Source organism: Toxorhynchites rutilus, chromosome 3 (genome assembly GCF_029784135.1).
Source record: "Toxorhynchites rutilus septentrionalis strain SRP chromosome 3, ASM2978413v1, whole genome shotgun sequence".
Classification (NCBI taxonomy): domain Eukaryota; kingdom Metazoa; phylum Arthropoda; class Insecta; order Diptera; family Culicidae; genus Toxorhynchites; species Toxorhynchites rutilus.
The window spans coordinates 309,590,802-309,602,909 of NC_073746.1; the positions used below are offsets into that span (position 1 = coordinate 309,590,802).

General features: G+C 39.6%; 1 protein-coding gene across 8 annotated transcripts in view; it reads right to left on the bottom strand.

Annotated features, from left to right (window-relative positions):
- Positions 1-12,108, bottom strand: part of LOC129780450 (serine/threonine-protein phosphatase PP1-beta catalytic subunit) — a 179,503-nt gene that overhangs the window by 13,166 nt on the left and 154,229 nt on the right. For all 8 annotated transcript variants that reach the window (XM_055788745.1, XM_055788743.1, XM_055788741.1 and 5 more), the window contains 3 exons: positions 3,212-3,343; positions 2,901-3,116; positions 2,668-2,807 (listed from right to left, as the gene is read on the bottom strand). In XM_055788745.1, coding sequence (XP_055644720.1) covers positions 2,668-2,807; positions 2,901-3,116; positions 3,212-3,343 — 488 coding nt within the window. The remainder of the gene's footprint in view (positions 1-2,667; positions 2,808-2,900; positions 3,117-3,211; positions 3,344-12,108) is intronic.

Genomic DNA, 12,108 nt, shown 5'->3' on the forward strand with positions numbered 1-12,108 from the left:
AATCGGGCCAATCGAAACTTGGCAGTCAAGGCGTTTAGATAACGCTTGACATTTAACAGTTATTCAATTGTTCATCTTATGAAAAATAACATTTTATTAATTGTGGTAGACGCGTAGAAATATTTCCTATTAATTGATGCAAACATCATTCCGATCTGTTAAGAAATGTTCGAGTTATAAGCATTCGAAACACGGGTAGGGTTAGCACACAAATCGGCAGAACAAATGTATGGGAAAAAAGAAAGTTCTTCAAGTTTTCATGAATTTAAACCGTTTAGAGATTAGCGAATTGTAATGTATAGCATATCAAACAAATCTTAGATAATTTCCGATCCGATTGGTATGCAAATCATGATAATTCGTTCACAGTGAGAATAGTTATTAACGTGAACTTTATTTCATGAAAACGTGACCTGTTTTCTGATTTGGCACTCTTTCTAAAAGACGTAGTTCTACGTCAAAAAAATTGTATTGTATATAGCAAAGTATTGAAAGTTTCTTCCTTTCTAGGGGTAGTTTAAATAGGTGACACAAGATTTCGACGTTTTATGCATTATTAAGTCATTTGACATCGAAAAAAAATCAGATTTTCCAAATTTCATGTCTGACCAAATTTCGATCATCAAATCCAACATTTTCCGGAAAATCGTGTGAATGGCACGAAGATGTGGAACTTAAAGGATTGTTGAACGAATCACAATAAACCGAAAGATCTCGCAGAGCGACTTTGCGTTAGTGAACTAACGGGAAATAATTCATAAGTAGGGTAGAACGATATCACATGAGCTCAACAAGGATTGAACCCAGACGCACCTTTCGGAAGAATACAAAAAAAAATCAATCAAACGGAAAATATAGACTGGTCATGTCAGTGCTGTTTGGTATGGTCAAACACGATGACACGTATTGCTGTAGTTGTATGGCTTTACGTATGTTTATTTTGAGTGCAAGGTGTACTCTAGAATATACTCTGAGAAAATACACCAAGTATGGAATATTTCAAATTGATGCGCTTCAAATTGTCACGAAATTTTAGAGCACCTATTGCATAATTTGTGGAAATGTATACTGAACACAGGGATGGTTAAATAATCACCGTGATTGGCAAAACCATTGCAGTCATTTGAGTCGGAATTTGGACGAGTTTCGAATGACTGTATTTTACATGTTTGTGTTATAAAGCCGGATTGTGATATATTAGGCTGTCAAAAAAGTGCTGCGGTATTTTTTTTGAATTTTAATTTGTTCATAAAATTAGTTACAATCATCTGTTTTAAGTCAAATATGCGCCGTTTTGTTCGATGACTTGTTCCCAACGAGATGCCAACTTCATAATACCCCTGTTTTAGAAGCTCGCTTCCTTATTGGCAAAAAACTCGGATAGCCAATTTTCACAGGCCTCTTTTGTCGCTAACTTCTGACTACCTAACTCGTTCGCCATGGACAAAAACAGGTGGTAGTCACTTGGTGCAAGGTCCGGACTATACGGCGGATGCAAAAGAACCTCCCATCCGAGCTCCCGGAGCTTCTGGCGCGTCACCAAAGAAGTGTGTGGCCTGGCGTTGTCCTGATGGAAGATAATGCGGCCTCTGTTTATCAAAGATGGCCTCTTATTCATGAGTGCTACCTTCAAGCAGTCCAGTTGTTGGCAGTACAGGTCAGAATTGAGCGTTTGGCCATAGGGAAGCAGCTCATGATAGATTATTCCTTGACAATCCCACCAAACACACAGCAGAACTTTCCTGGCCGTTAATGAGGGCTTGGCCACCGTCTGAACCGCTTCAGCGGGCTTCGACCACGACCGTTTGCGCTTCACGTTGTCGTAAGTGACCCACTTTTCATCGCCAGTCACCATCCACTTCAGAAACGGGTCGATTTTGTTGCGATTCAGCAGCGATTCACATGCGTCGATACGGTCAAAGATGTTTTTTTGCGTCAACGTGTGTGGCACCCATACATCGAGCTTCTTTGTGAATCCAAGCTTCTTCAAATGGTTAATAACAGTTTGATGACTTATCCCCAGCTCTTGGCCGATGCTACGGCTGCTACTATGCCGGTCTTTCTTGGCTAATTCAGCGATTTTGTCGCAATTTTCGACGACAGGCCTTCCGGAGCGTGGCGCATCTTCGACGACCTCTACATCAGAACGAAAACGTTGAAACCATCGTTGTGCGGTGGAAATGGAAACTGTATCGGGTCCATAAACTGCACAAATTTTATTGACAGCTTGAGATGCATTTTTGCCTTTGTCATAGTAGTACTGTAAAATATGTCGGATTTTCTCTTTATTTTGCTCCATATTTGCGACACTATAACTCACGAACGACTTAACCAAACAAAACACTGTCAAGGACTATATTATAGCGCGCAAAAATACAATGGAGGGAGTAATTTTTCAAACTACATGATCAAGACAGAGAGACAATTTTAGATCGTTGCAATAAAGCGTTACTCTCGGTCATGATTGATGGTGCCTGCATCGATTAAAGGCCTTCATAGAGTGAACTCAACATCACTTCACGAAAAGCACGAGAGTGACAAATCTATCGGTCAACATGACAAACTTCCACTGGTTAAACAAAGCAAAAAAAGTGAGGTGAAGGAAATCACCCTTACAAAACCTTACAAATTTAGTTCGCCATATCAATGCATCCAACAAAAACTTACATTCAAATCGGGACTCAGCCCGCCGTGGCAGCAGAATATCTTCTCGTCTATGATGGCCGCAATCGGTAAGCAGTTAAAGCAGTCGGTGAATGTTTTCCACAGCTTAACATTGTACCTCCGTTTGCACTCGTCATAAAATCCTACAAGTGAATGCAAACAATAATTAAACGTCCCGCCCGCAATTCAAAGCAAGCCCAACAGCTACGACTGGGCAGACTAAGCAGCAGACGTACCATATATCCTATTAATACTGGCACACTCGTGATTGCCCCGCAGCAGGAAAAAGTTCTCCGGGTATTTGATTTTGTAAGCCAACAGCAGACAGATCGTCTCCAGCGACTGCTTGCCCCGGTCCACGTAATCGCCCAGGAACAGATAGTTGGCCTCCGGCGGGAAGCCCCCGTACTCGAACAGACGCAGTAGATCTGTGTATTGGCCGTGGATGTCACCTAAAATATTGGAGAGAGAGAGAGAGAGAGAGAGAGAGAAAAAAAAACATGTAAATACACGATATGAATTATTCTCGCTTGATAATCACACTCACCACAAATCTTCAGTGGGGCCTCCAGTTCGAGCAGAATCGGCTGCTGCAGAAAAATTTCACGTGATTTCAGACACAGACCTCGGATTTCCTCCTCTGACATGGGCACCGCCTTTCCCGGTCGACATCCTCTGACTGTGAAAAAAAAGGGGGGGAAACGAGAAAAGTCAGTGAAAATAAACCCATTAGGCTAATAAATCATTTCTCACATTCGGAGAAAAAGCGACAATCGTGTGATACTGGTAATGTTCTTCTTCTTCTTGACTGGCGTTAACATTCCCCGTGGAACTTTTGCCGTCTCAACGTATGCATTAATTAGCGTCATGTATTAATATTTAGTTGAGATTTCTTAAGCCAAATAACACGCCTTGAATGTATTCCGAGGGGCAAGCTCTAGAATACGCGTGACCACAGTGCAAGTCGAAGGAAATTTCTTTGATGAAAAATCCCCCAACCAGAACGGGAATCGAACCCGAACACCCGGCATGATAATGTGAGACGCTAACCACTCGGCCACGGGTGCACGCATATACTGGTAATGTTATTGGAAGAAAAAATTCCCGACGAAATTTGATAACTTCTACAAAATGGGGAAGACAAAGTCAAGTCAGTGATTGATATTAGCGAAATGCTAGCATGAGGAAAATTTGCTAGCAACAAAATATCACAATAATCCAAAAGAGATTTTTTGCTAATTTTTTTTGTTCAACTCTTGCACATTGCTCATTGCTATTGTTTGTTTCTTTCACAATTTTTTTCAGTTTACTTCAATTATTCTTTGATTTAGCTTATTTCAACGATTATTCATCTTCAGAATGTGATTCAGTGCGATTTTCGACGTGGACGTTTAAAACGAGTTCGCTCCTTTCGGCTTCCATCTGTCGAAACTTTTATATACACTCAACAAAAACATTAGAGGATCAGATTTTTTTTTGTCTTATTTTATCTTTTATCTTTTATCTTATCAAACAGCTTTCATTTGATTCCTAGAACGTTCCTGTAGAACCTTTCTATATAGAGACTAGCTGACCCGGCATACGTTGTTCTGCCATATAAATTATTTCACGTGCATATTTTGGAAAGTTTGCCACATTTGCACAACTTGATCGGACTTGAGTCGAATTGATTACAGAATTCAAAATTACAATCCTTTCGTGTAATTCTGACTTGATCGGATTACAGAATACGGGTGAGTAGCAGGGTTACCATATCTACAGAATAATCTGTATTTCTACAGAGTTTTTCGACCTTTTGAAACCAAGAATCTGTAGATACAGATTACAGATTTTTTGGGTTTCATACAGGTTCTACAGATTTTTTAGAATAACGTTCCAATAATAGGTACGGCTTGATGTTGATAATATTATTCCCATCTCACCTATTTTATTCATATAGCCTTCGAATCGATTCGAATGAGAATCATCTATTTTCAATATTCACATGTAGCGTGATGTCTTATATTCAGATCCAAACTCCTATGATATTTGTTAGCGTTATAATGAATAATTTTAAAACACTGTTTTTCTTTTTCTTACTGAAGTATAGAGAATGTAAAATACGAAAGTGCGCTCATACCAGATATACAAATATTTGAAAATACTATCTAAAAGGAACATCGAGACATTTCGACGCAGGATTACGTTTTCTAGAACATATGAGAAGTACATACACCAAGGTTTTTTTACGCGGATTTTCCAATTAACGCGGTTCAGACCAGAGCAGTATTACATTTCTCACTCCGCTCACATTTCGGTTTCATGCTCCGTCAGAGCATAGGACGGTAATCAGTGCTTGCGACTGAACTTAGCGCTTATGACGGAAGTTAGTGCCGCACTCTAACGTGGATTTTCCAATTAACACGGTTTTTTTACGCGGATTTTCGAATTAACACGGATTTTTACGCAGATTTTCCAATTAACGCGGTTTTTTTTACGAGGTACGTATCCCCCGCGTGAAAAAAAACCTGGGTGTATAAGAAAAAAAATATCCAATTTTGAGTGCTTCATGCTCAGACATTTCATGATGATCTCATGATTCATGATGCTTTTGCACCAATTGATTTGGACATTCCCTCACAATATATTGCAAGGATATTATAAAAATTTCAGAAGTTGATATGCGTTGAAAAAAGAGCTTCTAATTTCTCATATATTTGTGTAGAGTGCAAGACGTTTCACAATTATAGTTATTTTTCTCAAAGCGGGAAGGAGGGATTAACTCAATTCAGGAAGTATTGAACTGTATTAAACTGTCGATGAAAAAAACATAGAGAGATTCAACTACGGCCGAAACCGGAAAAATGAAACGACATTTGAACCATTTGAACGACTCTGGGACCAAATCTATTTTATTGGTTTTGGAACAATATTTTGCTATTGATTGTTAAATTGAACCCGAAAAACTGAAACACCAGAATTCACTCAGATTAATTCGGAGATCAGAACACTTTATTTTACTCTCTTGAGCATAATAAGCCAATAATAATATATAAATCTTGATGCAGCAGGCCCAGACATTGTAGATTTGGTAAGCATCTGAAAATATCTGCATCGGTGTTGCAGCTGTAGAAACAGAGGATATTGAACTGAGCAAGAACAAAATAATAACTTTTAGCACCATATATGGAATCATCAAATGGTTGAACGACGAAAGTTTGATTACAAAAAAAGAATTTAAATAAAAACACACCCGATTAATTTATTTAGAATGAAAAATTATATCGAAACTTTTTTGTATCCTAAGCATTAGCTTCATAGCAACTTTATGTCCTCTTTTCAAGCGTTGACAGTTCTCCAGATTTTGAACGGTTGTCTTATTATGCTACCTTTTAATTCATTACTGCCATTAATTTTTTTTGTGTACCTGAAATATATTATAATGAAGGTATTTACGCTACACAATGTAAACAAGCTTGTCTTGGTAGTTGAATAAACTTCCATTACACCTCAAAGAAGCATTACATGTTTACTACAGTGTAAATGTTTGCTGGCTTTACAAAGATACCATCAATATCGTCTAATTAAAAATAACTATGCCAATCAATGATACTAAAGCTTCAACATGAGACTTACAAATTTAATACAGATTTTTTGAGAAAAAAACTAAGATAAAACGATTTTTTTAGACCAAAAACACAGATTTTATTATGGCAACCCTGGTGAGTAGTTGATTAGTAGAAAGATCTGGGGATTCTGAGGAAATTCCACTATCGATTTCCTCAGGAATATTTTGTCCGGATATGTCCAGCAATGTGGGACCGAACCCGACCGGCCTTCATTTTTTGTTTGAACTAACGCGCTATACTGGCAATAGAAAAGGTTGTGCGGGTTTGCTCATGATAGCGTCTCGCGAGTGAATCTATTCTTCCTCATGCCGCTTTTGTTTATTGTGTCGTATGAATCGCACATGAAATTTCAATTTTTGACGTAGGACTACGTCTAACCGGAAGATATAGGGGGTGAAATGGAAATCTAGGCACTGAACAAGTAAGAAAAAATGCAAGATTTGGAACGCTTATAACTCGAGCATTTCTCAATAGAACGCAAAGGTTTTTGCATCAATTGATGGGAAATATATCTACGCATCTATCATAACGAATAAAATTTAATTTTTCTTTAGATAAATAATTGAATAATTGTGAAATATCAAGCATTATCAAAATGCACTATGTGCCGATTTTTGATTGGTCCATTTTGTGCTCCTCAAATCGTACCGACCAAAACGGGCAACCAGAGTAGCAGCGAAATAGAATGAAGCACGATTGGAAAGGAAAAAGAAAAAAATGAACGAAACATTGGTCGCAGTCTCACACATGCGTAATTCTCGAGCCAGCCAGTCAGCTTAAAAATCCCCGCTCCGCTGCCGTAACGATCATTCTTTGTGTGGACACCGACTGGACAACATCGTTGCTGGACGGGCTGGACGGCGAGGGATCGAGTGCCTTTCTCAAGGCAAGAGGGCGGAGGTGGTAGCGCTGGAGTAAAGTAGAGTAGAGTTTTCAAAGGGCCTTTCTCAAGGCTAGAGACGAATGAACTGCAAAAGTTTAAAGTCTCTATAATACAATACCTTCCTTCCTTCCGTAACGATCATTCTCATTCAAACCGTACACCACATTGGTTCGCATCACAACACATCAACAAACCAACAAAAAACGTGGTAAAGGAGGAAAAGTGAAGGGAAAGGCAAAATCCCGCTCGAACCGTATTGATCTGGAGCTCCCCGCAAGGGTAGCTAGGCCGAGCGCGTTAGTACCAGTGCACCAGTCCACCTAGCCGGCGTTATATAGTTTGGAAGTGATCGAGTTGGCTGGTAAAGCTGCTCGCGATGATAAGAAAAACCGCATTCAGAACAAAACACATTCAGTTCGGTGGACATCAAGACATCAACAGGCAGTTTGAGCGAGTGGCGAATAGCAAACGCAATCGCAAAACGGCAGCAGGTAGCAGAAGAACAAAGTTTGTTCTTTATACAAACTGCTTTGGTGGCAAATCCAGAACAAGGCGGCATGGAGGGCGTTCGAAATGTTTTTCGCTCCCTTTTAACGCTTATTCGTTCGTCTCGTTGGACTCGCCCCTCTGGCTGAGTCTGCCGATTTGTCTCTATCCTGTGAGTGTGTACCGCTAGAGTATAAAACACGCGGACCCCAAAAAAAATCTTATTTTCTTTCAAACCGTAAACCCGTGTGGTTGTACGTCATCGGCATCGTGGACGTAACAAAGGAGGACAAGTTAAGGGAAAGGCAAAGTGTCACTCGAACCGTGCAGGTCTCCAGTTCCCTGTTGGTCGCATTCGCTGATTGCTCCGCAAGGGTAACTAGGCCGAACGGATTGGTGCCGGAGCACCATTATACCTAACAGGGATTATAGAGTTTCGGCCTTCGGAGTGCTCGAGTTGGCTTGCAAAGCTGTTCACGACAATCAGAAAACCCGCATCAAGAACAGAGTAGCTTCGGTTCGGCGCTCATCAAGGCAACAATTAGTTTCAGTGAGTGGCAAAGTGCTTCTCCGGCACGTCGCATTAAATGTAATTTACTGAACAATATGTCACAAGATGGATGGGAAGAAATTTTCCAACTGTGAAAGCTGTGGCGAGTGGCAAATGCAATAGCTAAACAGGAAGGTTTAACCGAACAAGATGGGAATATCGAGTGATAACACCAAAGGTTCTTTTCAGAACCATGAACATATTCATAAAGAGTAAACAGTAAACTAATCCATTTTCCAGGTAGATAGGTAGGTATTCACGTAGGAGAAGAAAATAAAACAATATTTTTAAAATATATATTTAACAAAAGCTGTCCCCTTTGTATAGTCCTACGTCACTCCGGTTATGTCCCCGACATTACCCACCCGTCTTTTTTCCATATTTCATGCGATTCTGAGACATTTCGACATTTCGGCATCGACATTTTTTTTTGAAAAACTCGATTTTCTTTACACTCCCCTTGGGTGGTTTCTCGATTTTCAGTAAACTTTGATTTTGAAATTTGCGACAATAGTAAATGAAATTCGATAGAGCTCATATTAGGCTGTTCAAAAAGTCCTGCGGTATTTCCGCGAGGTGTCGTTGTAAGCGCGTAGTTCTAGTTGTATTCATTGTATCGAGTCATACTATAGCTTGTTGGAAAGGTATTTTTGCTATAACATAGTCCTTGACAGTGTTTTGTTTGGTTAAGTCGTTCGTGAGTTATAGTGTCGCAAATATGGAGCAAAATAAAGAGAAAATCCGACATATTTTACAGTACTACTATGACAAAGGCAAAAATGCATCTCAAGCTGCCAATACAATTTGTGCAGTTCATGGACCCGATACAGTTTCCATTTCCACCGCACAACGAGGGTTTCAACGTTTTCGTTCTGATGTAGAGGTCGTCGAAGATGCGCCACGCTCCGGAAGGCCTGTCGTCGAAAATTGCGACAAAATCGCTGAATTAGCCGAGAAAGACCGGCATAGTAGCAGCCGTAGCATCGGCCAAGAGCTGGGGATAAGTCATCAAACCGTTATTAACCATTTGAAGAAGCTTGGATTCACAAAGAAGCTCGATGTATGGGTGCCACACACGTTGACGCAAAAAAACATCTTTGACCGTATCGACGCATGTGAATCGCTGCTGAATCGCAACAAAATCGACCCGTTTCTGAAGCGGATGGTGACTGGCGATGAAAAGTGGGTCACTTACGACAACGTGAAGCGCAAACGGTCGTGGTCGAAGCCCGCTGAAGCGGTTCAGACGGTGGCCAAGCCCTCATTAACGGCCAGTAAGGTTCTGCTGTGTGTTTGGTGGGATTGTCAAGGAATAATCTATTATGAGCTGCTTCCCTATGGCCAAACGCTCAATTCGGACCTGTACTGCCAACAACTGGACTGCTTGAAGGTCGCACTCATGAAGAAGAGGCCATCTTTGATAAACAGAGGCCGCATTGTCTTCCATCAGGACAACGCCAGGCCACACACTTCTTTGGTGACGCGCCAGAAGCTCCGGGAGCTCGGATGGGAGGTTATTTTGCATCCGCCGTATAGTCCGGACCTTGCAACAAGTGACTACCACCTGTTTTTGTCCATGGCGAACGAGCTAGGTAGTCAGAAGTTAGCCACAAAAGAGGCCTGTGAAAATTGGCTATCCGAGTTTTTTGCCAATAAGGAAGCGATCTTCTATAACAGGGGTGTTATGAAGTTGGCATCTCGTTGGGAACAAGTCATTGAACAACTAATTTTATGAACAAATGAAAATTCAAAAAAAAAATACCGCAGGACTTTTTTGACAGCCTAATATTTTGCACAAGAAGTTCCGTATGAAAAATCGATATGACGATTTTCATTGGCACCCAAAACCATACGTTTTGCCTCGTGTTCCGAAAAAAACCAGTCCCAGAGTGTCGATTTCTGAAAAAAAATATTGACAGCTGTGCGACACTAGTAAATGAAGTCCGATTGAGCTGATATTTTGCACAGGATAGTTTTTTCGTGGGAATCAACATTTTTAACCTTTTACATAACTACCCAAACATCAGAGATGCATCAGGTTTTGTTTTTCAGTTATGATTTTTCAAAATTCGCCGTAAAAAAATATTTTTTGGACCACCCTAAAATGGAACTGGGCACCATAATAAAAAATTGAAAAATACGAGTCAATATTTTACGATAAGGAATAAAATTACCAGTTTTCACGGAAATCTGAGAACCCCTATATTAGTTTGGCATGGAATTTTTGTATATTAGGGTGCCAATGAAAATGATCATCTCGCATTTCAAAAAGTTACCCCATAAAAAATGGTTTTAGAATTTATTTTTTTTGATGCCAAATGTCATAAAATGGCATGAAACGTCGAGTTGCATTACTCGTCGAAATTTACAGTTATCTCGAATTTTTTTTTTTGTAAAAAAATGTTTTTTGGCGCTTGGTCGTTTTTCCGCCTGAAAATTGTTTTTTTGACAAAAAAAAATTGTTGAGATAACTGTAAAGGTTTACAGTTATCTCAACAATTTTTTTTCATTCGCGTCGCGTCGTGCATTTTTAAGACATTTGGCATTATTTTTTTCTTTAAAAAACCCCGATTTCCGGTGATGTTTCGGTTTTCAAAAAACTCAAACTTGAGCCGATTGAGCCAATATTTAAAAGCAGCACAGATATATTCAATATTGCAATGGAAGAGTCACCGCGTACGAATTCATTAGCACGTTCATTGAAAATAAGCGTCGCTTTCAAAAAGGAAATTTAAAATCAATCCGTACGCAACTCATAGGGAAACCGCATAACGTAGAACACCCACCACCATTCTCCACTGAATGGATCGAAAATTGCAATCCCAACTACCCACACACTTGACAGGCTTTATTTCCAGGAAAGCGACACAACAAATTATGAGGCAGGGGAAAAGATGATCAAAACCGATTTCTATCGAAAATTCGCACATAAATCATTTTGGGAGGGAATGTGAGAAAAACACACGGGCCCACGCATTTATCCACAACGCATGAAGCAGAAAATGGTTTGGAGAAGTGCTTCCCGGGAAATGCTTACAAAAGAAAATGAAAAATGTTTTAGTGGGGTGGAGATACATTATAGCCAATCTATAATATAGGATGATTTTAAAAGAGATTCGTCTTTAACTCAAACCAAATATTACAAAAAGTTTATGAATTTATGTATTTATTTAAACAGATAATTTGGTGTTTTTATTCACTTCATGATTGTTGGGTCTCAGCAGTGCGTGGGCTGAATTATACCATCCTTCCTTCCATCCCAAATTTCCAAACATCCTCCAAAATTTCCTTCTCATTCCAGGTACTACAAAAACGATTCTTCAGGTAAGTTCAGGTAAGAACTTGATTCAATTTCTAGGTGAGTATCCAGTCGAACATTCCAGGTAAGTCCACATAAGTACACTGATAAGTTCTCCTTTTATTCCAAATTTATTTCATATTTAATTTTTTACATCATCCATTTATTTCACAGCACATCAATAGGAACAAAACATTTTTATCACACTTTTATATCCATCTTCAAAAGGACCTATTTAACTTCTCCCCATCCATTCAGTCGTATTTATTCCTTTTCTGTTTCTCTATCTCTCTATCTATCTCTTACTCTGGAGTGTCTTTATCTGGGGGTGTTCAAGTGTATAACACTCAGTGACACAAACAATGATAATGTTTTCTAGCAAATACCGGTTCATGCGAAATATCCAAATCGCACGATTTAAGCGCCCAACTTTCAGGTCCAAAACGAGCGATGAACATCTCAATTTGGTCGACTGTTACGCGTGCTGTAGATGGCGCTAGCCTAATCAATTTATCAGCCAGTTCCAGTGTATGCGTTCGGGACAAAGAAGGTCGTAATTATAGATCGAAAGCGGGCTCAATTGACAGTAAAGTGACGCTCATTTTAATTTTGGAAAAAA